Here is a 26,737-nt window from a genome sequence, read left to right as displayed (position 1 = left end):
TCCATTTTACCACAGCGTCTGCAGGGACCCTTCTGGAAGGACCTTTGTGCCCCGGGGGTTATTCGGGAAGGAGACAGTCTCTGGAATCAGTCACTTCCTCTCTTGAGGGGACCGCATTGGGTGGAGGTGGGGAACTGCCACCTGCTGCTTTCTCTGCCCAGCCCCACTCTGGTCCTTGCAGAGGACAGCAAAGGGGGGGGGGGGGCGGAGGGGGGGAAGGGACTGTACTCCCAGCCTTAGTGGTCATTCCCTTTCTAATGTCAAGTGTGGAAGATGGAATTTAATAAGAGCGCGGGGAAGACTCCTACATAATATTTCACGTGACAGATCCCTGGTTGCTCCAACGACCACTAGTCCTAATGCCCCGAACCTTTCTCGGGATTCTCCCCCATCAGCCACTCTAGGAATCTGGATCCCATCTCACGTTCCACTGGGACCCAAACTCAATCCTGAAAGCCACGCTTTCCTGTGCCCCCAATGGTTGAGCAAGGCCTGTAGCCCCCTCCCTCACCAGCAAAAGGCAAAACGCCGGTGGGTGGGGGTGCGCCCCAGCCCGCCTGGCGTCAGGACACTGTCTCCGTTCCTGTCAGGCCTGACTCCCTCCCCATCCTCTCAGGGGATCAGGGGGACAGAGTGGGACACTCTCCGGCCGCCCGCCACCCCCAGTTCCACGAGGCGGACTACATGCCCCATGATGCCGCGGGGCCGAGCTACAACAAGCTCTGCCCCGGGCACCCGGGTCCCCCTCCCCTCTTCCCCGCATCCCCGCATCTCTCGCAGGCCGCTCGGGCTGAGGGCCGGGCAATGCAGCTGCGGGGAGCCGGGGGCTGCGGGCGCGCGTCCCTGCGGCGGCGTCCCCGGGGTTCGCGCCCCGTGCGCCCCCGCGCCCGCTGCGGGAGCCTGCTCCCTTCGCCGAGTGGCGTCTTTGTGTGCGGGGGTGTGGGAGGTGAGGCGCGAGTCCGCGCCGCGCCGCCGAGCGCCCGCTCCCTCCCCGGGCGGGTGGGGGCCTCTCCGCGCCGCCCGCCGCCGCCTCGCGAGGACGCCCGCGGCCCGCGCCTCCCGCACAGCGCCGGGCGCGCCGCCCCCGCCCGCCGGCGCCGCTCGCACATGCCCGAGCCGCAGCCCTGCGAGCAGGCAGCGCCGGCCCCCCGCCCCGCGGCCCCGGGCCCCGGCTCCGGCGCCGTCCCCCCTCCCCGGCCGGGCGCCGCGGCCCTGGCATGAGGAGCGGGCGATGATCCCAGCCAACGCCTCCGTCAGGAAGGGGCCCGAGGGCAAGTACCCGCTGCACTACCTCGTGTGGCACAACCGCCACCGCGAGCTGGAGAAAGAGGTCCGCGCCGGCCAGGTAAGAGCGCCGTCGGGGCGCCGCGGGGACCCCACGGCCGGGCACGCCCGCTGGGTGTGGGGAGGGGGCGCGGCGCGGGCTGTCCCGCCTCCCCGGCGAGTTTGCAGCGCTTCTTTGTTCGCAGCGGCGGCTTTTGTGCTTGTTGACCGGGAGAGGGTGATGGGAGCGGTCCCCGGCCGCTCCCCTCCGGCTCGGACGGACGGCCCACACGTGTTCTGGACCCTCCCAGGTTGGGGTAGGGGACGCTGTGCCCCTCCTCGGCCGGGGCGGAGGGCTGCGGGGAGGGGCTGCCGGGTCGGTCTGTGCTCCATGTGGTGAGAGAGTCCGCGGAGCAGCAGAGCAGCGACACCTCCCGCGTGAGTGTGCGGAGGTGGGCAAGGCCTGCGTCGGGAGGGGGTCACAGGTCAAGGATCAGAGAATGGGCTGTGGCACTCCAAGGCATCCCAGCCCCACCCAGTGCCCTCTACCCTCCCGCTGAGTTCTTCATCTATTTGCTCAGATTGAGCAGAGCCCCCGGGTCCCACAGACCTCAGCGCCCGCTCTGGAATGGAGAGTGGGGAGAGACTCCCTGTGGGGAAGCCCTGAAGGGCCTTGTCCAGGTGCTGAAAGGAACTCTCCTGCCCTCTGGGGTTGGGGCCTGGCTTCTTGGGCGCTGAGGAAGCTAGGGGCCGCTGGCCTCAGGATTTGGGGTTCTGTACACAAAGTGGGCCCCCTGGTTGCTGCCAGTCTGTGAGAATGAGTGGGTCAGCCAGCTTTGGCTGGGCAGTAGCCTCCAAGAAGACCAGGTAAGGGATGGGGTCTCCTGGTCATTCTTCAGGACCAAGGCAGGCACAGGTCACAGGTAGCTCCGACTCTGCCCTTAGTCCCCAGGCCACAGATGGGCCCTTGGGGTGTGGACAACTCACCCTCCAGGGTGGGGAAGCATGAGCTAGTGCTGGGCCCAGCCTGCTCTGGTTTGCCTCAGGTTGAGGCCTGCAGACTTGGCCGGGATCTGAGACCCCAGGGCCATGGGAGTGGTTTGCTCAGGAGTGGTCCCCTTTGGTAATATGCCTTTGGAGGGCCACTTCCTGAGTCACAGGAAGTTCATTTTGAGGAGCTGCCTGCTTCCCAAAGGACGAGTGAGGGGGGGAGCAAGGTGAGGGTTGGGGAGTCTCTGAAGTCCACTACTGAGCCCTCAGAGTAGCAAGGCATCTGCCTCTGCAGAGCAGTCCTAGGAAATGTTGGGGTGACCTGAGCCTCCAAGCTTCTGGGCTGGTTGGGGTGTCCACTTACTTTCCATCTCTGCTTAAACAAGGGTACTCCAAGTTGCTCCTCAGACCATGCCTCTGTTTTATCCATCATAAAGGACGTGGTTTGCAACCAGAGAGCCCTGGTAAAGGAAGCGAGGCCTGAGTGGTAGGTCCTGGGGGACAAAGATGAACAAACCAGGCACATCCCCCGCTCTCAAGGAGACCCCGTTCTGGTGCTGTGAGTGTGAACCAGGAAATAGAGTATGCTGTGCTGGGTGCTAAAACAGTTCAGTCTCTTCTGAGTCTTCTGTTTTCCTCCCCTGAGGGCAAAAGAAGACAAGCTTCTGACGGAGGTTAAGGCTGGAGGGATTTAAATCTGATCTGAGAGGAACTTCCTGATGGGGTGATAGATGATTGGTCCAAGGATTGTTAGGCAGAAGGCTAGTGGCTGAATCTCCAGAATGTCTCAGTTGTACTCCCTTGCCTGAGGGGTGGGTGGTTCTTTTCTTGCTGAGATTGGAGAGAGGCAAAATGCCCTGGAAGAAAAGACTCTCACCTAGGTCTCTCTGATTGATAGTACTCCAGTCAGCAGCCATCTTGCTGAAGTGAGGTCGAGGTGGGGAGCATTGGAACCCGCTGCAGGTAGGGGTACTTTGGGGCTGATGAGTGTGTTCCTCTTTCCCCTCAGGCTGCCACAGAAACTAGGCACCAGGTTCACCAGTATCTCCAGCCTCCCATCCCTCCCACTTCCCTGGTGTGTTTGTGTCTCCTTGAAATGGACACTGCCTACCCTGATCCAGGATAGCAGGAATATAGGGCAATGGTTGAAGTTAACCCTTGTTCCACCACAAAGGAGTCAGGCCAGTCCTCTCCCTTGCTCCAGGGTTGCCAAGAAGGGGAATGCCAATCCTTCTGCATGGAAGAGGCCCCTGGCTGTATCTCCACATTAGGGCTGATGCAGAGTGGTCCTTGCATCCAAATAGGCACTGCTCAGTCCTCCAGGCATCAGGGTCCCAGGGGGAGCTGAGGGTGCCCAACCCAGCCCTTTACTGCTGGGGATAATCCTGGGGGCAGCGTTCTAACATCATAACAAAACCCCATAGACCCTAAGCATTCCATCCAGCGGGGGTTCCCTGACCTCTGGTTCTCCTGGCACCAGCTGTCACAGAAAACACCCAGGCTTTGCTCAAGCACATACCAGCTGGGTTTCCCTGGTCTTCACCTGGCATAGCTGCCTGTTCTTCGCTCCAAGAAAGCCCCGCAGAGGCCCTCCCATGGGCAGCCTTGGCAATGCTGGCAGGCTGGGGAGGGGGATGGAATGGCAGGTTTCAGAGCAGGTTCATTGGCTTTGCTTAGGGCCCCCACCCCCATAGCTCTGTTGGGGGCTGGAATCAGGGAGTGGTGGGGAGACTGGAGGTGCTCATCAGGTGTTTTGGTGACGGGAAGGATCTATGACCACCCCTAGTTGGCACCCAGCAGTATGATGGTTGCTGGGTGCCCTTTGTCCTGCTATGCACACACCCTGCCAGGTTGGGAGGGGGCATGGGGCTGTAGGCCAGTGGATGTGCTAGTTTCCCCTTGGCTAACAATGCCCTGAGGTTGGCACAGCCAGCTGAGCACAGCCCGGGTTCCTGAGTCAGAAGTCCCTGGTGTTCCCTGCGGGGCAGGAGGTGGAGGTTCGGCTGTGTGGCTCCCTGTGGGAGGGCCAAGGGGGGCAGGGTTCTTTCCTGGCAACAGAGACTCTGGAGGGGGCCAGACTGTTCCCAAGGAAACATTTCTTTCTTCCTGGGGCTGCCTCCATCATGGTCTTCCTTCCTGCTTTCCTCAGTTCATCCTTCTAACCTAGAGGCAGGCAAGATGGGACTGTGGGGACCCTAGATGCTCAGACAGAGGTTACCCCACCCAAGGTACCTGGTGTGTCCCAGAACACCTGTGATCCCCTGTCCCCTAACATAGGCAGACCTAGGTGTGGGCCATCACTACATCTGGTGAGTGGGGAAGCTCAGGAGAGGGACCCACAAACCCCAGAAACCCCAAATCAATGTGTCTGGGAAGCAGATGGGGAGGGGCTGCGTGGGGTAGGGTGGGAGGAGAGTGAGCAGGTGCCACCCTCTCCTATCCAACTCAGCTTGAGGAAGCATCCGGCCTCCCTGCCCCTTGAGTGAGCTCAGGCCTACCTGGTGGAGGCTGCGGGGCTCGGAAGTAGTGACCACACCAGACACCGGTTGTCCTCTTTCTGGCTGGGGGAGGCGAGGGAGCAGGGAAAGGAGATCAAAGCTGAGCATGCATGGCTCTATGCGCTGGGCCCTTCACCTTTCTTTTCCGGCTCTATACGTTTGGTGTGCCCTTGTAAGGTTTCATCTAACAAAAGGATTCTGCTAATGCTAAATAAGTTTGAAAAATAACCTGCTAGTGCCTGTGGGTTCAAGGGGTATGCATGTGCCAATAAGCTGGCAGCAAACTTAGGTGTGACCTCTACAGATCCAGAAGGCAACTGAGCTTGCAGATGCTGGTACACTTATGGGAGCACATGGACCCTCAGTGTGGGGGCAAAAGGAGTGGATTCTTGTGGATTCCTATGGTACCTGTTCACGTGTGCGTGTGTGTAGGTGTGTGCCTGAGTGGAAGCAGGGAGTCTCTCTGCCCAGGGAGCCTCAGCCCCTGAGCTCAAAAGACCCCTGCTTTTGACTCCAGCTGAGGCCTGCTGGGGTGCAGAGTTTCATTCTCTTGGTGGTGAGGTCTGGGTGTTAGGTTTCAGAGGAAACCTTTTCATTCTAGCAATTAAATAGCTGCAGGCCTTTGCTTTGGAAATTAATGAATTCTTCCACCTGGGCGTGGGGCAAGGTGCCACTTTCACTGCAGGCCATGCTTTGAGCAGGTGTGGGGAGCTTCTTTGAGGGGTTGGCTGGGTGTATGTGGGGGGGGAGGGGGGGCTGTGTTAGCCCTGGAAAACAACAGGGCCCTGGGGACCCTGGGGAGAGCTCCCCAGGAGTGGAGGTGGGGAGGGGCAGCCAGGCCCAGCTAGCAGCACCAGCCTCTCTCTGGGTCCTGGAGGTGAGGCACCTGAGGCGGAGGGTGGCAGGCAGCATCTGGAGCTCTGGGGCTGGGCGGGGTGCCCTGTCAGCTCCCTGGGGCCTTGTTAGCAGCGCAGCAGTAGTAGCATCTGGGACAGGGCTGGTGGGACGCATAGACACATAGACTTTCAGCTGCTGCCCCATGGGAAGGCTCCTCCTGACTTCCCTGGGCTCAGGGTTTGTGGATCCTGCACTCCCACCCCCAGACTCAGGGCCCCACTTAGGCTGGACACAGAGGGGCTCAGCCCATCCCATAATAGATGAAGAGTAAAGAACGCAGTCCTTGTTGTAGGGGAGCCAATGTAGAGGAGCATAAGATGGGGTGGGGAGAGGGGTGCTTGGATCTCTAAGCCACAGCTCAGAACGCCACGTGGGCTAGGTACATTTTTTTTTTTTTTGAGGCTCCTAATATATTTAAAAATGAAGAAATGGGGGCGCCTGGCTGGCTCAGTCATTAGAGCATGTGACTTCATCTCAGGGTCATGAGTTCAAGCCCCATGTTGGGCATGGGGCCTACTTAAAAAATTAAAAATAAAGAATGAATAAATGCCAACACAGGGTTATTAAAATCATATAAATTACTTAAATTATTCAAAATGTCTTGTTTCTGACAAAGGAGTTAATTCTCATGTTTTAAAAAATATTTAGCTGTTGCTAGAAGAATTATAATGAAAAGCTGTAGTCCTCACTTACCGCCCTCATTCCCTGGAGGCGACCAGTTTGGACTTTAGGCTGTTCTGTTATTTACCTCCAAGATTACAAACAATATACACCTACAACTACCTCTTGGCTTATCAGTTTTACATTGTATTGCTTTCCCCTCCCCAGGTCCCTTAAATATAGTCATTTATGCATCTGTTGAACAAATATTTATTAAGCACCAGTTACGTGCCAGGCACTGTCTAGAGACTGGGAATATAGCATTGAACAAAACACAAGGACCCTCCCTTTGTGGGGCTTACAGTCTAGATGAGGGAGACAACGAACAAATGAACAAGTAATTTAATGTTGGAAGAGAACTAAAGCAGGATCGGGGCAACAGATAGACAAATAGCAAGTGTCATTTAAGATGGATGGTAAGGGCAGGCCTTTTTAAGGAGGTGACATTTGAGCAGCCACCTGAATGAAGTGAGGGAGAAAGTGCTGTGGCTATCTAGGGTATCCAGCAGAGTGGAACTGGGAGGAGAGGTGGGAGAGCACATGAGTTCAAGGAGACATCCAGGGCTGCTGGATTCTATTCTAAACAGGATGGGAGGCCTTGGGGAAGTTTTGAGCTAAAGGATGTCAGGACCTGAGGGACATTTCACAGGATGATGGAGGCTACGATGGGTCATGTGGAGACTAGACCTAAGAAGCCAAGAGAGGAGTGAAGAAACCAGTGAGGGGCCTACAAGGCCACCAGGTGAGATAGGATGGCTGCCACCAGAATGGTAGCCTGAAGGTGATGAAAACAGAGAACAGTCTGGGTCTGTTTTGAAGGTAGAGCCCATAAGGTCAGGCCTCGCTGATGGATTTGATATAGAAGGTAAGAGAAAAGGAAGAGATAAAGACAGTTACAAAGTGGTTTTTTTGTTTTGTTTTGTTTTGTTTCTTTTTACCAGGGCACCTGGCTGGCTTAGAGCATGACTCTTGATCTTCGGGTCATGAGTTTGAGCCCCACATTGGGGGTAGAGATTACCTAAAATAAATAAATAATTTAAAATAAAGGTGTCTCTTCTTGTTTCATGAATTCAGTTATCTTTTCATATATTTCTGAGGATATAAATTACTGTTCCCCTCTCCCCAAAAGTGTTCTTGTATTTCCTGCATTGACAGTGTATCCTCTAGGTTTTTAGCATCTATCTGCATGGTTTGGTCTCTTTCATATTGGCAGCTTTCCTCAAATGTCCAGGCACCCTTGGCTGTCGGGGCATATTTAAGAATGTGGGTGTGGAGCTCATTGATGCATGGGTGGTATTACTGTCAAACGATGGGTGCAAGCTGGCCTGCTTATTGGAGGGTCCCCAGAGGTCCGTACCCAGAGGTTTTCGGTGCCTCTAGTTTCTCCAAGAAGAATTCTCCAGTCTCCTGCTGGGGTGGGATGGGGCAGTTGCGTGTACTGTCAGGCTGTTAGTGGTTCAGGACCTGAGGCAGGAAGGGACTGGGCTTTCACCGTTCACTAGTTTTCAGCCCCATGACCGACCTCATCTTCAGACCAGTGTCCCCAAGTCCAGTGGGTCTCAGGCTCAGTTTATACAGAGAATAAATTTCTGGCATCCTATGGAGGGGAAGGGGGACATCTCCCAGCTTTATAAGATTGGGGAGGGGGCCAAGGGTTCTGAATTTTAACCAGCCTCCCCCACCCCCCTGGATTTAGCTCTGAGCCTCACTCATACCTCTGCCATTCCCACTGCCTTCATGTTCTGGACATTTCAAGGGTGGTCTGGCTTGACACTCACTGGGGTTCCCCTATGAGTGTTTGGGTTCTAGTACCCTATGCTCCACTGAGTCCGTTGTAATGCCCCAGCCACTTTCTATGTTCTAAAGATGTGTTAACATTTCTCATCTGCTAGCATCTCTTCTCTTTACTCTTGTGGGTTTTAAATATTTTATTGACATTCTTACACTTACTCAGAAATTTTCCTTTTGAGGCACTCTTCATTCCTTTGTACAGATCTAAGTTTCCATCGGTTAACATTTTCCTTCCACCTAAATAACTTCCTTTAACATTTCTTGCATGTCTTCTGGTGATAAATTCTCTTAGCTTTTTTTGTTTGTCCACAAAAGTCTTCATTTCCCCTCCATTTTTGAAGGATATTTTTTCACAGGACAGAGAATTCTAGGTCGACATTTTTCCCCCCAGCACTTTAAACATTTCATTCGATTGTTTTCTAACTTGCATGGTTTCTGTTGAGAAGTATGCAGTATTTCCTGTATTTGTTCTTCTAGACATAGTGTGTCTCATTTCTCAAAATGATTTTATTATTGTTTTTTTAAGATTTATTTATTTTTGAGAGAGAGAGTGAGAGAGCACGTGCACGCAAGTAGGGGAGGGGTGGAGAGACGGGACAGGATCCAAGGTGGGCTCCATGCTGACAGCAGCGAGACCCATGTGGGGCTCGAACCCACGAATAGTGAGATCATGACCTGAACTGCAGTCTCACCGCTCAACCAACTGAGCCACCCAAGCGCCCCTCAAAATGATTTTAAGATTTTCTTTTTATCACTAAGCTTTCAGCAGTTGATTATGATGGGCCTGGGTGTAGTTTTCTTGGTGTTTGTCTTGGTTGGGATTCATTGAGTTTCTTGGTTCTGTGGGTTTATCATTGTGTTAGCTTGTGCAGAAAATTACCACAGATTGGGTAATTTTATTCTTTCATTCTTTTGGAGTTTGGAAGTCCAAAGTCAAGGAGTCAGCAGGGCTCCACTCCTTCCAAATGCTTAAGGGGAGAATCCTTCCTTGCCTCTTCCAGCTTCTGGTATCTCCAGGCATTTTTTGGCTTGTGGCTGCATAACTCCGGTCTCTGCCTCCTCTTTACATGGAACTTCTCCTCTCTCCATGGATCTCTCCTTTGTAGGTCTTATAAAGGCAGGTCATTGGATTTAGTTACGGCCCACCTGCAAAATCCAGGCTGATCTCATCTTGAGATCCTTACCTTAATTTCACCCACAAATACCCATCACTCACAGGTTCTGGGGGTTAGAGTATAAACATATATTTTGGGGGGACACCACCATTCAACCCCCTATAGTAGCTTTTTTAAAACAACAAATTTGGAAAAATGTTGGTTGTTGTCTCTTTAAATGTCTTATTTCTCCCACTTTCTTAGCCTAGCCTCTGGGACTCCAATTACATATATGTTAAAATGCCTTATAGTGTCTCACATATTGTTGAGGCTCTTTGAATGTTTTTCAGTACTTTTTCCCTCTTCTGTGCTCCATTTCTGTTCTCTGTGCTATAGTTCTATTGTTATGTCTTCAAACTCACTGATTTTTTTTTTATTCTTTAGTGTCTAATCTTTAAAAAATTTTTCTTTAGATGTTTATTTATTTTTGAGAGAGAGAGAGAGTGTGAGTGAGGGAGGGGCAGAGAGAGAGGGAGACACAGAATCCGAAGCAGGCTCCAGGATCTGAGCTGTCAGCACAGAGCTCGATGTGGGGCTCAAACTCATGAACCATGAGAGTATGACCTGAGCCAAAGTCAGACATTTAACCGACTGAGCCACCCAGGTGCCCCTATAGTGTCTAACCTATTTTTTTTTTTAAAGTTTTACTTATTTTTGAGAGACAGAGAGAGAGTGTGTGAGTAGGGGAGGGGCAGAGAGAGAGGGAGACACAGAATCTGAAGCAGGCTCCGGGCTCCGAGCTGTCAGCACAGAGCCCAACATGGGGCTCAAACCCATGAATGGCAAGATCGTGACCTGAGCCGACGTCTGATGCTCAACTGACTGAGCCACCCAGGTGCCCTGTCTAATCTATTCTTAATTCCATCCTATGAATTTTTCATTTCAGATATTGTACATATCTCTCATTTCTTTCCCCATGAACATTGTGTTCATGTTTTTCTTTCAACTCTTGAGCACATTAAACTATTCATCATCTTTATCATTTCTGACTATGTTTCTGTTAAATGATTTTTCTCCTGATTATGGGTCATATTTTCCTATTTCTTTGCATGTCTGATAATTTTTTTCTAGTAATTTGTAACTGGATGTTAGATACTGCAAACATCGTAATGTTAAGCATCTGGATTTTATTGTCTTCCTTTAAAGAGTGTAAGGCTTCGTTCTAACAGACTGAGTTAAGTTACTTGTAAATCAGTTTGATCCTTTTGAGGTTATTTTTAATCGTTATTGGATTGGGTTTAGGTGAGCCTTTTCTCTAGAGATAGTTTAATCCTACTACAAAGGCATCACCATTCTTGGGTCTCTGTTGAATACCTTGTGCAAACAACAAAGACCTTCTATTCTAGCAGGTTGGAGTTTGAATGTCTCCCTGCCCTGAGACATGAGTGCTGGAAATTTACCAGCTTATTGCTCCTCTTCTGTCTAGTATTGCTGAGTTTCACTCTACATAGGTGAGGTTTGGTATTCTGCAAAGACTCAGAGGAACCCCATGCAGATTTCTGGAGTCCCTTGTTTGCATATCTCACTCCTTCCTGGAACTTGGTCCTGCAACTTCTTGCTACCTCAGCCTCCCTGAACTCCTCTGTCTCCTCAACTCCTCAGCAAGTCTACCATGCTCTGCTAGGGATTCCCCGCCTCCTGCATTGCTGTCTGGAATGATACTCCCAGGTAGAAATCTAGGCAATCATAGGGCCTACCTTATTTGTTTCTCTTATTTCAGGGATCATAGTCCTGGACTACTTGTTGCCTAATGTCTGAAAACAATTATTTCATGTATTTTGAAGTATTTTTATCTGTTATAATGGGAGGGTGGTTTCAGGTATCTCACTATAGTTGGAATAGAAGCCATTTACTGGCATTTTAATCAAGTTTGGGGAAGGAGGAGTTACATGCATATGGTCAGTTCACTGTATTTAGCTAGAGGTCTTAGACTCCTGAAATATATTTAAATATTTATGTTTTTATCACACAACAAAAATCTCATGCAATATAATTATGCTATCCACAAAACAATAATAGGATTTGTAAAAAAAAAAAAAAAAAAAAAGTGTTAATACATAGTGTCCCACATATAAAGGACATGGGTTTGAAGTTGTACCATATTCTTTCATTCCTATCAATATATTACAGCAATTGTTTGTTAAACCTCACTCAGTGATAATGTCAATGATCTAAATTGATAGCCCTTCCTGAAAGTGTGGTCTTGGACCTGTAGGATAAATCTAGTCTCAAGTGCTCTCCTTGGCCAACAGCCTGTCTCGACCACCCTTCAGCTCTGGGATTATTCTTCAAAGTTAGCCCACTGGGCCTTGGAAGAGTGAACCCAGTCAGGGGACCGAGGTGGACAGGAAAGGAGGAAGGTCCTTCCTTTCTCAGGGCTACTTCCTGCCCTATCCTACAAGCCTCTTTTCACCCACCTGACCCCAGCTCATTGTGTCTGTCTTTTCCATTGCCTTGTAAGGTGAGCAAGGCAGGGCAGCCAGGTGGTTGCTGCTTCCCTAGAGGCTGTTGGGTTCAGATGGGCTGCCTCAGAAGTGACCAGGGATACGTCTTCACCTCCTTCTCCAGGTGGACATCGAGCAGCTGGATCCCCGTGGGCGGACCCCCCTGCACCTGGCCACCACACTGGGACACCTCGAGTGTGCCCGTGTGCTCCTGGCACACGGTGCAGATGTGGGCAGGGAGAATCGCAGCGGCTGGACAGGTGGGCACCCCTGCTCACCCCAGCCCCACAGCCAGCGTCTCCCAGCTTCATATCCTCACCCTTGGTTTGCTGACGGGGGCCACAGGCAGGGTCCTGACCTGTGACTTTGCCTCCTCCCCCCACCCCCAGTGCTTCAGGAGGCTGTGAGTACCCGGGACCTGGAGCTGGTGCAGTTGGTGCTGAGGTACCGGGACTACCAGCGGGTGGTGAAGCGGTTGGCGGGCATCCCCGTGCTCCTGGAAAAGCTGCGCAAGGTGAGGGCCAGCCTCTCAGCCTCCCCACAATGCATTTGAACCCTGTCTCTAGCACAGGCTTAGCTACTCTCTTTTTCATCCTCCAGGCCCAGGACTTCTATGTGGAGATGAAATGGGAGTTCACTAGCTGGGGTAAGGGGGCCGATGGGGGCCTCTCTGGGCATTCTCCCACCTCAGGGCTTTTGCACCTGCTGCTCCCCTGCCTGGAGCTCTATTGCCACAGCTCTTCCTGTGGCTCCTTCTCATCTTTTAGTTCCCACCTCAGTGCCAACTCCTTGGCTAGGCTTTTCCACATTGCCTCAGACACTGTCTTGATTCCATTATTATTATTTCCTTCACTTTGTAATGATTTGCTCATTTGTTTGTTACTTGTCACTCCTTGCCAGAAAGTAAGCTTCCAAGAGGGCATGTTCAGTGTTCTATCCTCATTGACTAGAACAGTGCCTGGTACACAGTAGGTATTCAATAAATATTTGTTGGGAGATTGAAAGGTTGAGTGAATGAATTAACAAATGGTGGCTATTAGGGACTTGATAGCGGCTGAGACGTGCCCATCTTCAACTTCGGGTTGCTTACATCTGAGTGACGGGTCTCCATTCACCTGGGGGGAGTTTGGAAAGGGGCTGCTCTCCCACTATCTCTGTTATCCTTGCCTAGCCACAACACTGACCCTGACCCCTATGCCCTGAGGTGGCCCAGGCTGGGTGGACCAGGCAAATTGAAGCCACTCTGACCTTCCCTTCCACCTAGTGCCCTTGGTGTCCAAGATCTGCCCTAGTGACACCTACAAAGTGTGGAAGAGTGGGCAAAACCTGCGGGTAGATACCACGCTCTTGGGCTTTGACCACATGACGTGGCAGCGAGGGAACCGCAGCTTCGTCTTCAGGGGCCAAGGTCAGGCAGGGCAGGAGGTGGGGCAAGGTGGGAAGGCCGGGGACAGCTCCACGCCACCCCTGACCCCCCTGTGCTATTCTGTGGCTGGCAGACACAAGCGCCGTGGTCATGGAGATTGACCACGACCGCCGGGTGGTGTACACAGAGACTCTTGCACTGGCTGGGCAGGACCGTGAGCTGCTGCTGGCTGCTGCCCAGCCCACTGAGGAGCAGGTGCTGAGCCGGCTTACCGCGCCTGTTGTCACCACACAGCTTGACACCAAGAACATCTCCTTTGAGAGGTGAGTGGGCGCAGCCCTCGTAGCCTAGAGCCAGGCTGCTGGATGCCCCCTCACCTGGACCACTCTGCTTCCCCAGGAACAAGACTGGCATCCTGGGCTGGCGCAGTGAGAAGACAGAGATGGTGAATGGGTATGAAGCCAAGGTGAGGCCACCGCTCCCTGGTACCAGAACCTGCCAAACTCTTGCCTGTAGTGCCCTGGGCAGGGGTTTCCTGACCACTCTTTTTCAGCCTTGGAGGTGCAGAGGCAATGCAGCAAGGAGGGAAGGGCACTAGACTAAGAGGCAACTGATGAGAATGGCCCGAGTTCAAGTGCTTATTACTATACTCATGTTTGAGACTGTGTTCTGATGTTTTGTATGTATGTGTGAATACATATGTACACACACACACATATTTAATCCCAACAACCTTTTTGGGTAGGTGCTATTATTATTCCCATTTTACAGGTGTTTGTTGAGCCTTTCCAACAGGAACCTTCTGTGGGGTGGGGTATTGGCCCATTCTGTGATGAGGAAGGAGGCTTGGAGCGGTTCCATGACCTGTCCAGGGTCACACAGCTACAGGTGACAAAGCCAAGGTTTAGACCTTGGCTGCCTAACTCCAAAGCCCGACCTTTACTCCTAAGAATACCTTGTTGGTCACGCTGGGACCCCTACATCACCCTTGTGGGGCCACATGGTGCCGCTGGTAAAGGAAGGAACTAACAAATGCTGCCAGGCTCTGCATTGTGTCCTGGAAGCGTTCCCTGGCCCTGCAGACTGCGTTAAGGCCTCTGCTTTTTGTTCCCACAGCCCTCTGCAACCTTCACCAGAGTGAATCACACTATATTATAACTGCCCATTTCCTTATCTCTTCAAATAGTGTGTGAGCCTCAAAAGGGTGGGGATTGTCTCTAGTAGTGCTTGTTCACCACTGAGTGGTGCACGTTCATCACTGTCCCTGATGCCTGCCTCAGTGCCTGGCACATAAAGTCTCCTCACAGAATGTTTGTTCAATGAATAAGAGAATGGATGAATGACTTCAGATATTTACTTGCCCAAAGGCTGGGAGATGGAGCAAACAACTCCCCCATCCCCCAATGGACCCTTCCTTGCAGGAAGTGTTCATAAGGCCCTTGGGGGCTGGGATAGGGTACTGGAATTGTCTTTGAGCCCTTTCCTCATCTGTCGCCAGGTATATGGGGCATCCAATGTGGAGCTCATCACCCGGACACGGACAGAGCATCTTTCAGAACAGCACAAGGGCAAGGTCAAAGGTAATAAGCAGTGGTGGAGTGGCCGGGGAGGGGTGGTGTAAGGAAGCAGCTCCCACTTGAGTACCTCCATCAGTATTCCCTGTGACATCCCAGCAAAAACCAGGATAGTTTATTCACGTAAATAGGTTTCAGTTCAAGTGCCAAGTGCTAATAATTGGGAGTGACTGTCTGGAGTGCAACTAGGAAGATTCTAAGGCAACATCTGGGCTCAGTGGGAAGGAATTCTACAACTGGTAACTGACGTCTGCCTTGGATTTGGGAGTGGAAATGTCATGTATGCTACTTATTGGCCATTCCAGTCTAGTGGAACATACCCTAAGCAGAAAGTCAGGGGGTCTGTCACTGATGCTTTGTGCCTCTTGATACTACACCTGACTCTCTGGGCACTGGTTAGGCTGCCTAAGGTAGAAAGACAATTCCTACCTCACAGGAGAACAAAATGAGGTAATTAAGATGGAAGTGCTTGAAGGAAAACACACACATACACATACATCCCCTAAAACTGCTCACCAAAAGCAGGTATTTTTCGTCCAGTGTCACCAACCTGGACACTTTTGGAAGTTTCTCCTAAGCCCCAGGCCTACTTTTATTCCCACTGTGCCTGTAGTGTTCCTCGCCCCTGGCCTTTGGAGTCCTCAGTCACCTTCAGATGAAGGTGCCTGAGAGTTTGGTGTGGGTGAGCAATCCTCCCTACCTGCCAGGAACCAGCCTCCTCCTTAGATCGGGGGTGCGTCACTTCTGAGGGTTGCAGTGCCCTCTGAGATGCTACGTTTCTTGTAGGCTGTAAGACACCTCTGCAGTCCTTCCTGGGAATTGCTGAACAGCATGGGGGCCCCCAAAATGGGGTGAGTATGTGCCAGGGGTGCCCTTGTGTGGAAGGGTGTGGATGTGGCTCAGGAGACCTGGGAGGCGTCCTGCCTAGCATGGCCTGCGTGGAACTACTTTCCACAATGCCCGAGGCCGTGTCAGCTCCACAGTGGCAGGGGGGATAGCTCTGGGGCCCATGATACCAAATGGCTGGCCTGGCATCAGAGACTGACAGGCTCATGGGCACTTCCTCATGTGGTACAGACCCTGATCACTCAGACTCTGAGCCAAGCCAACCCCACTGCCATCACTGCAGAAGAATACTTCAACCCCAACTTTGAGCTTGGCAACCGGGACATGGGCCGCCCCATGGAACTGACCACCAAGACACAGAAGTGAGGCCCCCTGCCGGTGCTGGGGAGGGGTGGGTAGGCCAGGGCTGGACGGGATCTCCAGAATGTATTGGGTGGGAGGCCGTGGCTTCTACTATGTCCCTCACCCCTTGGGATCTGGGGGGGGCAGGTTCAAGGCCAAGCTGTGGCTGTGTGAGGAGCATCCCCTGTCCCTGTGTGAGCAGGTGGCCCCCATCATTGACCTCATGGCTGTCAGCAATGCGCTTTTCGCCAAGCTCCGGGATTTCATTACCCTGCGCCTGCCCCCTGGTTTTCCTGTCAAGATTGGTGAGACCCCACCCCCATTTCTCTTCAGCCGCTGTTGGCTGGGGGGGGGTGGGGGGGGTGGGGGGGGTAGGGCTTAGATGAGGTAAAGATTGGGGATGCCTAAGGTGTGAGAAGGTGGGTGGTGGCACCTGACAGTTTCTTCATCCTCAGAAATCCCAATCTTCCACATCCTCAACGCTCGCATTACCTTCGGGAACCTCAATGGCTGTGACGAGCCAGTGCCATCGGTGCGAGGCAGCCCCAGCAGTGAGACCCCTTCCCCAGGCAGCGACTCCTCCAGCGTCAGCAGCTCCAGTTCCACGAGTGAGACCCCACCCTCTGCGCGCTGCCCTTACGTCCCTCCCCGCCCCGCCCCGCCCTTGCCCGCGCCCTTTCCAGGTGGGTGGAGGGTGGGGCCCTTTCCAGGTGGGCGGAGGGTGGGGCCGCCCGCGCTCTGACGCCCAGCCTGGCGCCCTCAGCCTCCTGCCGCGGCTGCGAGATCTCCCCTGCGTTGTTCGAAGCCCCGCGCGGCTACAGCGTGCTGGGCGGCCAGAGGGAGGCGGCCACACGCGATGATGACGATGACCTGCTTCAGTTTGCCATCCAGCAGAGCCTGCTTGAGGCGGGTAGTGAGTATGATCAGGTGCGTCCCTGCCACCCCGCCGCCCCTGCCCGGCTGCAGCGCCACCCTGGCTGACTGGCCCACGTCCCTCCCTCCAGGTCACTATCTGGGAGGCGCTAACCAACAGCAAGCCTGGCACTCACCCCATGTCCTACGACGCTCGCCGACAGGACAGGTCAGTTCCCGCCAGTCCTGACTTGTCCTCCCTACCCCGAAATAACACATGCACATGTACCATGGTGCCCTGTCCCAGCGGGTGAGGATACTGCTGGCTGGGCAGCTCTTCTTGGCCCCAGGAAACCATGGTACCCTCTGTTGGGCCCCTGCTGGTTTCCAGAAGGCTTCCACCCCCACCGTTTCCTCACTCTGAGCAGTACTCCAAAAGCAGCCAGGGAGCAGGGGACAGGCCTCAAAGGCCTTCAGACCCTTACCAGGCAGGATGTCGGGGCTAGGGTTCTAGAAGATGCATGCCCACATGTGCTGGTCCACCGTCAACTGGGAGGATGGGCTTTGTAGGGGCTGAGATTTGTCACATCTGGGTGGGAGCCAGGGAGGTGATGCGGGATTCATCGCTTCACCGGCGGGTGACGAGCCCTACTCTGTCTTCGGGCCTCCACACTGTCTCCTGGCCCCGCTTACGGGCAGGTGCGCCCGGAACCCTCGACGTATCTTACCCGCCCCCAGGAGCGCCCCGCCCACGCCGCAGCGCCAGCCTGCGCCCCCCGCGGCCCTGGCGTCGGTGCCCAGCCCTCGGCCCAGCCCGCGCCCCGGCCCAGGTGGCCATGTGTTCCGGAGCTACGACGAGCAGCTGCGGCTGGCCATGGAGCTGTCGGCGCAGGAGCAGGAGGAGCGGCGGCGGCGCGCGCGCCTGGAGGAGGAGGAGCTGGAGCGCATCCTGCGGCTCTCACTGACGGAGCAGTAGCGCCCACTGCCGGGCCCTTCGGCCACGCCCCGCGTGACCCGCCTCGCAGCGAGACTCGATCGCGCCCGCGCGCCCGCCGGGCTGCGGCCGGAGACTGACTGGAGCCGCAGCCTCGGGGGCATAGAGGCGCATCCGGCACCATGCGGGGAGGGGGTTCGGGGGACCGCGCGTTACCTGTCCCGGCCAGGGCCCTGTAGGCAGCTCGCACGGCCCGGTCCCCCTGCTTTGCTATCTCCTGACGCCCACCACTCTATCCTGGGCTCAGACTTGTCCAAGGGGGCCAGGCCGTCCTAAGGGGGAGCCGGGTCCTTAAAGGAGCATTGTCCCCATCCCTTGCTCCTTCTGGTCGGTCCTCCTTTTCTGCTCACAGAACCCACTGTAGGACACTGTCCGTGAAGCCTTTGCATCTCCGCTCTTCACCCCTGGGGGGCAGCTGAGCTCCCCACGTGCTGTGTTGCTGCTTTGTCCCAGACACAAACCAGCACGTCAAGGGCCCAGCTCCTCCTTCACCCCGGCATTTCAGCGTCAAGTGCACTTAGCGGGGTGCCCGGCTTCCCCAGCCCCCCACACCCCTCCCGGGTCTCAGGGTGGTCCCAGTTTCTCCTTGGGCGGCCAGAGGTTGTAGTCCCTATCCCCAAGGCAAGCTTTTTGTGATCAGGAAGGGTGCCCAAAGTGGCCCCCCGGCCTGGGCAAGGCCTGGTTCCTTCATGATGTCTTGGCAAATGGGGGGCATATTTGGGCTGGGGACAAGCACTAGACCCTGTCCCCCGGCCCCGCTTATGGGCAGGTGCACCATGGAGCCCTCTCACCGGCTCAGGGCCCTGGCACCACCACCCACCCCTTCCCACCAGCTGCTGCTAGCCCTCTGTGGTCGTGTGTCCCACCTGCCCCCACCCAGGGGCTGACTCTAAAACCCTTCATCCAATGGTGCTAACCCCCGGCTCTCCCCTGCCCCACCCCACCCACCCAGAGAAGCACAGACCCCGCTAGGGGCAGGGGCCCACTGCACACCCTTGTCCACCTTCTCAGGCTGGCCTTCCTGGCTCAGCCAGTGAGGCTCAGTAGGGACACAAAAGGGATGGAAGAAAAGAACAAAGAGAAACTGAACCTCTCACCTCCTTCCCTGATGCCAGGGGCACCAGACTGACTCTGAGGCACAAATAAAAGAGGCTTCAAACCCAAGGCTTTTCCTAGCTGGCTTTACTGGGGAAGAACGCCCACCTACGGGTTAGGGGTTCTTTCTGAAACTCAGTGTGGGAGGGTTTTGAGGTAAAAGAATGCCTAGTGGGTCCTGAGCATTTGTGGGCACCGCCCCCCCCCCCCCCCAAGCCTGGGGACAGCATTTACAGAGGCTTGGGTCTCGCCCCCCTCATCCCCACCCATGCAGGAGGCACAGACAGAGCACTTAGTAAAATATTTCATTCGGTAAGTCTTGTTTTCCTCCTAGGGTCAAGGCCACAGCAGAATGCTGGGGGCAGTGGGGGGCGGGTAAGGGGGGGGGGGCGTGAAGGAGGGCGTGAACCTGCTTCCATGCCAGTTTTCTGATTAGTTCTCCGGCGGGGGTGCAGTGAGGAAGCCGCCCTCTCCCCTGTGGGTGAAAAGAAGGAAGAGAGCCCTCTGCCATAGACTGCTGGGTGTAGCCGGTGGATTCGGCTCCACAGCCAACAGGTTGTGTATGTCTGTAGAACTGGGGTGACACCCATACGTTTTACCACTTAGGGTAGTGAAATCAAGTGAACTGATTAGAAGGAGAAGCGTAACTTAACCCCAGTCAGTCTGGGGAGACCCATCGAATTGCCGCCACCCCTTTGAGGTCAAGCCCAAGCTCCTAGATATCCCCAAGAATAGCGCTAATACTAAGCACTTCCCCTGCCCTGACCGGGGGACAGAGGGGACACCGCTTCGCCGTGCAGCACCATTGCTGAGGTCCCTGTCACCCCGGGTCTCCCAAGGCCAGCTCCTGCTGAGTCCCGGACGAGGCACGCAGCCCGGCGGATGCCAGGCAGACTCGAGTCTCTGCGACGCTCCATTTGTCCAGGACTCCCGCGAGGGGCGGAGTTCCCTTCCCAGTCCCGCCCCCGGCCCCAGCCCAGAGAGGCGGGGTCAGAGTTCCAGACCAAGAACCAGGGCGGGGCCAAGGGTGCTCCCGGTCCGGCAGGGCCCCCCAGGCTCGGAGCTTCCCCCCCGCGCGCTGCACTAGTCCGTGCCGTCCACCAGCTCGCACAGCATGTTCTCCAGAGCCGTGATGCGCTGCTCCTGGGCCTGCACCTGCTCACGAAGGGCCTTGATCTCCTCCAGCAGCGTCTCTAGAGTGTGCTGCTGCTGGGGCACAGGAGAGAGAAGAGGCTGTGTCTGGAAGGGATCGGTAGTGGGGGATGTGTAGACTGGGCCGGAGTGGAGCGAGGCAGCATCTTACCGACAATGGGGCGTCGCTGGCCGACTGGCTGCGGCGGGGGCCCGAGGGAGGGCGCACGTCCAGAATATTGCGCTTGGTGACCCGAAGCTCGCGGTGCTTGGGAGGTATGTAACCGTCCTTCAACGAGATGAGCACAGGTTCCGCGTCCTGGCCAGCTAGCCATTCGTCAGCTTCTAGGGCTGGCTCAGGGCCAGGCGTATCTGGGTATAGATCGTCCTGGAACAAGTCTGACTGCGGGCGGCGTGGGGAGAGAGGAGGACTAGTGTTAGCAGAGTGCCTGGCCTGCTCCGCTCCCTTCCTCCTCGGAGCCTTCGCTCAACCCCTCTTCCAGCCTCCTCACCTTGCGGGGCACAGTCATGATGATGGGCTCACATTTTCTTTCGTGCAACTTGTAGAACCTGGAAGGGAGCGGGGTTCAACACCCCCGCAGGCTCCCACCCCCTTTTCTGCCTGGGATCAATGGGTTGGAGACCAACACTTGCTGAGCCCCTATCATGCTCTGTACTTCAAAACACATTATTGGCCCAGCTGGTAAAACATCTCTGATGGGGTGTTTATATTATTTTACAGATGAGGAAACTGAAGTTTAGAGAGTGTTAAGCTAGTTAATGCTGAGACTGGCACCGAAACAAGCCTGTTTGACCCCCCCCCCCCCCAAGTCCCTGTGTCTTCCCCAATGGCTAGTGGGGACAGACATGGCAAGCAAGAAGGCTGCTGACCGGGCGATCTCACACTTGTTGACTTCCAGTCCCCGCTTGGGCATGAAACCCATGCCCCTCTGAGGCTCCTTGCTGCTGAACGTGTTCAGGTAATGCACGAAAGGTGGTTCGTCTGTAATCTCAAAGTACCGAATGCTGCTGTCACCCTGCAAAACCAGTCGGGTCAGAGACTCTCCCAGGCAGAATTTCAACATCTCGGTCAAGCCCTTGTACTTCCCTCCCGGCCGCAAGCACCTTGCCGCATAGGTAGACGATGCTGGAGTCAGGATCATAGAAGGGCAGTAGGACCCCGTTGCTTGTGTCCATCTCCTGCAGTGCCACTGGTTCCTCGAAATTGTTCTGCCCGAGCACAGGAGGCGTGACCAGCCCTGCTCTGGCCACGTGCCACTTCTGGACCCCCTGAAAGCCCCTTTAAGCTTCCTACCCGCTCCAAACTCCAAGCGTTCCCAAGGCAGCTCTGGAGAACGCAGCACCACCCCCCCCCCCCGCCCCCGCCCCCGCCCGCATATATACCCCTGCGCCGCCGCATGCAGTCACCGCAAACCACCCCCAGGGACTCGGCATCACCAGGTGGAGGTGCCAGCGTGGGCTCCTTCAGGCGACGCAGCAAAACTGGGCAGAGGGGTGGGTGTGGGGATGGCAGGCGCTGCAAAGGGGGCAGCAGCCTCCAGCCCAGTCCAGGTGGGCATGCCCTGCGGGTGGGGGGCGCCTGGCCCCTCTCCCGTGATGCCAGTCCCCGGGGCACACACCCCAAGCTTCCAGCTGCGTTACCGGGTCCCACAGGCCCAGCTCTCGCTGGCTCATGCGGGTGAAGCCCGTGGTGAAGATATGACCCTGGCGCGTGAAGACGGCCCGCATGGGCCTCATTCCCTCGTGGGCCGCAAACCTCTCCTGGGGGAAGGGGGGAGACAGGGAGAGGCGTCACCCAGTTGCCTGCTCTGGAGAGCCTGGAGGGCCGAGCAACCAGCTTGCTGATTTTGGTGGGGAAGAGACAGGGTAGGGGTGGGGGTTGGAGACAGAAGAGGGCCTAACTACTCAGCTTCCTGGGGGTCCCTGGCTGGCCGCTGGCCTGGAGAGAGTCTGGGCCCAGAGAGAGTGGGAGGCGCGGGCCTCTCAGCAGATCCCGAGCCCTTAAGCGCCCTCAGAGGCTGATCCCTAGAGCAGGGGATGTCTGCCGGCTCCCCGGGTCGCAGCGAGGCTTTTCCCAGACAGGAGCTCCCCGCTCCGCTTCCGCCTTCTCGGGCACAGGCCGCGGCCTGGGAGGGCGCTCCTGGCAGGCCCAGCGAAGGAGCGAGCGCGTGTGCCCAGCGCGGCCTGGCCTACCGGGTCCCAGAGCGCGAGTTGCCGCTCACTCATCCTGCTGAAGCCGGTGCTGAGTAGCTTCCCGTCTGCAGTGAAGACGGCCCGCAGCGGGCGGGCGCCCTCGTGAGGCCGGGCTCGCTCCTGCTCGCGGGGTTAGTGGGTTAGAGCGCCCGCCGGCCCGCCCCCGCCCCGGCCGCGCCCTCCACGCGCACTCCGCGCAGACATGCACGTGCCCCACGCACCCGCACCCCGCGTAAAATTGAGGCTGGTGAGGCAGGTGCCGCCGCCCTGCCAGGGTACCGAGCTGGGACTAATGAGGCACGAGGGTTGTCCCCTCTCTCCCTGCCGCCCAGTGGGTTGACTAGGGCAGAAAGGGGCCTGCCAGAGAGCCCGTGTCGGGCTCCAAACCCTGGAAGATGGCGCTGGGTGCCAGCTGAGAGGAGAGGGGTGCGGGAGGTTTCATGCAGGTTCTGGTGGAGGGATAGAGTTGGCAGGTTCTCGCTCAATTACAACTGAAAGAGCACTGCTCTGAGCTTCTGAGATGCAGGGGAGTGGAGCGAACAGGAGGGGGGCAGAAAATTGTGGACTGTGGGCTTACTTAGGGCTGGGAGCAGTGGTTGCAGACACTGGAAGGAGGGTGGCCTTGGGTTGGGGTGGGGAGGCGAGAGCTGGGACTAGGGGCTCAGAGGATTAAGGGTACAGGGGCCTGACAGCTGGTTGGGGGATGGCCACGCCAAGCACTCACCGCCACCACCTGGCCCTTGCGGGGGTCTATAATGCGCAGGGTCTTGTCCTTGCAGGTCGTGGCTAGCAGGCTACCATTGCTGTTCCAGCAAACACTGTGGATGACGTCCGGGTGCATGTCATCTAGACTCAGGAGCACCTCCCCAGTGCCCACATTCCAGATGATGATCACATTGTCACCACCTGTCCAGAGCAGCCAGTCACCATTACTTGGGTCCTGCCTTTGCTTGCCCCCCCCACAATCTACAGTAGGGACTCCTCCCCCAGGCCCCAGACCTGCACTGAGCAGAACATTCCGGGCAGTAGGGTGCCAGCAGAGGATGCCCACACGTTTGGAGTGGCCCTCGAGTGTAATGATGGGTTCTGTGATGTTGCGCATAGGGGTATAGTCTGGAATTTGCCACACCTAGGTGGGGAGGAAAAGGCATAGGGTAAGTGGGATGAGGGGCCTGCTTTGTCCCTCTACTCCTCCCTTATTCCGCACCCCGCCCCCCAACCCTACAGGCTCTCTTGAGTGGTAAAAATCAAATGCAGGGCAAGATGTAATGGCGCCTGCCCCAGGCAGAAGCAGCTGGGAGCCAGGAGGGGGCACTGCCAGCTCTCCAGAGACCTCTCTGTACACCCCAGCAGGGAGACTTCAGAGCACTGCCCCCTTGCTCTTCAGGCCTCAAGTTGGCCATGGCTATAATTAGTCCTAAGAAGTGCATCCTGGGAGCCGGTGGGCATGTGGCTAAATATAGCCTGGGAGCTGGGCAGGGTAGGGCCCTAGGACCTAGCAACTCTTTTACCACCTTCCCTAACACAGGTGAGGCAGCCCTCCCCCCCCTTCCCCTGTCCAACTGCCCTGAAGCATCCACTTGGCTCCTACCATGACCGTGGTGTCGTCTGAGGCACTGGCGATGACGTTGTCATTATGTGGGCACCAGTCGATGTCCAGCACTGGAGCAGTGTGCCCAGTGACCAGAGGGTAGTTCTTATCCACTCGTCCTGTCTGGAGGGGTCAGAGAGGGAGCTATAGGGTCACTTTCCTGTGTGTTTTTTGGGGGTAGGCAGTGGACCTGTTTACATCTCAGTACTCTATCACCTATTTTCTCTTTGCAAACCCCTTTCTGCACCTTCAGCCCCATCCAACTACTTCCTGTACTTCACTGAAGGCAGAGTTGAAGTCATTTAATATCTCAGACACAGAGAGGTAATGACTTAGCCAAAGACACAGAGCAAGATACTGGTTGAGTCAGTACTTGAACTCTCAGTCCAGAGCTCTTGCAAAAATACCTATTAGGAGGAAGCTGTTCTTGGGCCTGTTCTCCCAGTGAGAATGTCTATAGGAAGCCCCTGGTAGAAGAGGTCAAGGTGAGGTAATATGGAATGCAGTGGCCAATAGCCCTTTCTTTGTCCCCCTTGGCAAGTCTCCCCCTTGTCACTGGTTTGACCTTGGAACCACAAGCAGCAGTTACTCCTAGTGCCTGAGCTGGCGCTCATCTACTTTGGTCCTTATGGGCTTTTTATGGGGGCTCTGAAGCCTTTGCAGGGGCTGGAGTCAGTCCAGACCAGGCAGTAGGGGAGTGGGGTGGCTGTGTAGCATTGGAATGGCAGTTGTACTGGGTGAGGAAGTGGCTCCAGCTTGAAATTTGAGCCCTGGGGATGGTGTCCTTAGATGATGTCTGCATTGTCCCCAAGTGAGTCACTGGCTATTGTCAGGCCTCTTTCTGACCCTGCCACCTGTGGAACCTCCCTTAACAAGGTATAGGGGCCAGATCCAGGTCAAGGTCATGACTTCAGGTGGCCATCCTGGGGGGTGGAGATTTCTAAGAGGCTTGAGGCCACTCATCAAAGGTGGCAGTCACTGCTGGCCTCCATCTCTGGGGTAGGGAGGGCTTTGGCCTTATATGTCATGTCCCCCTGCCCTTCGTTCTCATTCTATCCCACTGTAAGAACCACAGTGGGGAGGTGGCCAGGGACTCTTTGGAAAGAGCTTGACTCTGTCCTCAGTGTGCTGCTCTGGGGTGTGATTTAATCCAATGATCACCCTGCTCTGGGGAGAAAGATCCCACACCCAAAACATGAGGAGGCATGGCATTAGGAGAGATGGGGACAGAGTCTGGGCCAGGCCCTGGCTCCACTGCTTCCCAACTATCTTCATAATACTCTTCTGGTCCCTGCTGGCAACAGGGTGCTGCATGGAGTGAGGGATGGGCTATGAGTGGGTGCAGGGCACTGTGATGCTGCTGCTCTGTGAAGGGTGAGGGAGCCTCCCACTTGGTCCCCAAGGGCTTGGGGAACAGGGAGCAGCCAGTGGATACAAACTGCCCTCCTGACTGAAGGAGGGGTCCCCAGGAGCTACAGCCAGTGTCTTCCCCACTGCTTTCTTCCCTTCATCCCTCACCTTGGCCAGAGGCAGGACAATGAAGGCACCTCCACCTCCAGCCTCCACAATAATGGCCAGGAATTTGGGGTTGACAGCACAGAAGGAGCTGTCCCACGTGACCTTGGACACACGGATATCCTCGTAGGACTGGTCAGCCTTTGCTGCCTGCCCAAACACATGGCGGAACTTGCTCTGCCGAACCACACGCCGGCTCATGGCTGTGGGTAGAAGTGGAGGATCTCAGTGCCCAGAAATGCCTTTGGTCCTTAGTCCTGTGAGCTGTGGGAGGGAGGAAGAGTAGGGAGAGGATGGCAAGTGAGAAGGGTTGTCTGGCCACAAGTCAGGTCCTAGAAGCAGGGAGCTTTCTTCTAGGTGATTAAAGTATGGGAGAGATCTTTGCCACCTATAAAGTGCTGCTTAATTCAAGAGATTAGGATTTGGGGACTGACTTTTTTGAGACCCAGGCAGGAGACAGTGGAGTTTGGGACTGAAAGCTTCCTGGAAGTTGAAGTGATTTGGGGAGGAATGTCCATGCCAGGCTGCCCTCCTGCTGTCAGCCTTGGCTGAGCATCTCTTCAGGAAGTGTTTATCTCCCAGCAGCACCTTGTCCAGAATCAGAGGCCCTGGTTGTGGGATCTTGGCTCAAGGCCAGCTATGGGGCTAAGCTTGTAGCCCCCCCCAAGATCCCCAAACCTGTATGTTTAACAGTTCAGGCAGAGGGACTTTTGCCTGTTTCTAAAAATACGCCAAGGAGAAGTTCCTCCTGTCAGCTAACCTGAGCCTTTCCTGCTACTATTTTCATCAATTTCCTCCCATCCTGTTGGGGGACACAGTGTAAGTGGATCTCTCCTCTTTCCACGCTTCTCTTCACTGGCTTCTCTAAGAGGTTTTAACTATGGTCTGGCTTTTGCCTACCACACTTTGGTCCCGTTCTTCTATGCGTCCTCTCTCCTACTCAACTTTCCTGGGGTGGGGTCCTCAACGCCCAGGCTATGGCCAGATTTGCAGGAGTGGGGTGGGTGATGTGGGGAGGGTGAAGATCCTTTTCTTCAAACAGGGTTTGTGTTGTGCTCTTCCCCAGGGGGCTCGCCGAGCTTTTCCAAAGCCCCAGCCACGGACTCCTGCCCCTCCCCAGCCCCAGGCTTCCCCGTGCCCTTCACGCCGCTTCTATGGCCCCAGGCCTGACGCCCGGCCTCCCCGCACCCTCCTCGGGCCTCCTGCCCCAGCACTGCGTTCTTGGGAGACGAGGTGTCGGTGCCCTGCAGGCGCGCGGGCCGTCCGGCCAAATATAGACACCAAGTCCGCCCCGCCCGGGACCGAATTTGGCGGCGCGGGGGAGGGGGCGCAGACCTCTGCTTCTCCGGAGACCCCGCCCGCTCCGCTGGCTGCGGTGGCAGCGTGTGTGTGTCGGGGGGTACCTGGTCCTGAGTGGGCCGAGGGGCGCTCACGCTGCGACTCCTCTGCAGTGGGGGCTAGGGGTGCGCTGGGGGCCGAGGGAGGCGTCAGGGCGACGGAACTGCTTCTCCGGGTGTCCG

The 26,737-nt window shown here is 55.7% G+C and overlaps 2 protein-coding genes across 9 annotated transcripts; one reads left to right on the top strand and one right to left on the bottom strand.

Annotated features, from left to right (window-relative positions):
- Positions 1–801: 801 nt before the first annotated feature.
- Positions 802–18,835, top strand: ANKRD13B (ankyrin repeat domain 13B). Of its 2 annotated transcripts, none has more exons than XR_009614613.3 (15): positions 802–1,345; positions 11,822–11,957; positions 12,087–12,211; positions 12,298–12,343; positions 12,962–13,105; positions 13,197–13,386; positions 13,463–13,529; positions 14,562–14,643; positions 15,424–15,488; positions 15,715–15,845; positions 16,028–16,130; positions 16,281–16,433; positions 16,589–16,752; positions 16,830–16,906; positions 17,416–17,528. XR_009614613.3 is itself a non-coding variant. In XM_060647812.3 (15 exons), exons 1-15 carry the CDS (start codon positions 1,232–1,234, stop codon positions 17,651–17,653), a joined length of 1,890 nt encoding a protein of 629 aa, XP_060503795.1. In that variant the 5' UTR covers positions 802–1,231; the 3' UTR covers positions 17,654–18,835. The 2 variants fall into 2 exon arrangements, 1 of the variants encoding a protein (XP_060503795.1); XM_060647812.3 differs by having other exon boundaries at positions 15,973–16,130; positions 17,416–18,835.
- On the bottom strand, positions 18,834–26,737 carry CORO6 (coronin 6). 7 transcript variants are annotated; one of them, XM_078437570.2, is made up of 13 exons: positions 26,621–26,737; positions 25,221–25,481; positions 23,703–23,825; positions 23,111–23,240; positions 22,836–23,017; positions 22,112–22,231; positions 21,560–21,679; positions 21,023–21,127; positions 20,789–20,934; positions 20,410–20,467; positions 20,070–20,300; positions 19,878–19,975; positions 18,834–19,241 (listed from the first exon to the last, which is right to left on the bottom strand). In XM_078437570.2, exons 2-13 carry the CDS (start codon positions 25,416–25,418, stop codon positions 19,199–19,201), a joined length of 1,554 nt encoding a protein of 517 aa, XP_078293696.1. In that variant the 5' UTR covers positions 25,419–25,481; positions 26,621–26,737; the 3' UTR covers positions 18,834–19,198. The 7 variants fall into 7 exon arrangements, with proteins under 7 accessions (XP_078293696.1, XP_078293693.1, XP_078293695.1 ...); XM_078437567.2 differs by lacking the exon at positions 22,112–22,231; XM_078437569.2 differs by lacking the exon at positions 22,112–22,231 and having other exon boundaries at positions 19,878–19,972.

The sequence above is a fragment of the Panthera onca genome, chromosome E1 (genome assembly GCF_046562875.1).
Source record: "Panthera onca isolate mPanOnc1 chromosome E1, mPanOnc1 haplotype 2, whole genome shotgun sequence".
Lineage (NCBI taxonomy): Eukaryota > Metazoa > Chordata > Mammalia > Carnivora > Felidae > Panthera > Panthera onca.
Note: the sequence above shows the minus strand (reverse complement) of the source record. Positions and strands in the feature narration are given on the sequence as shown.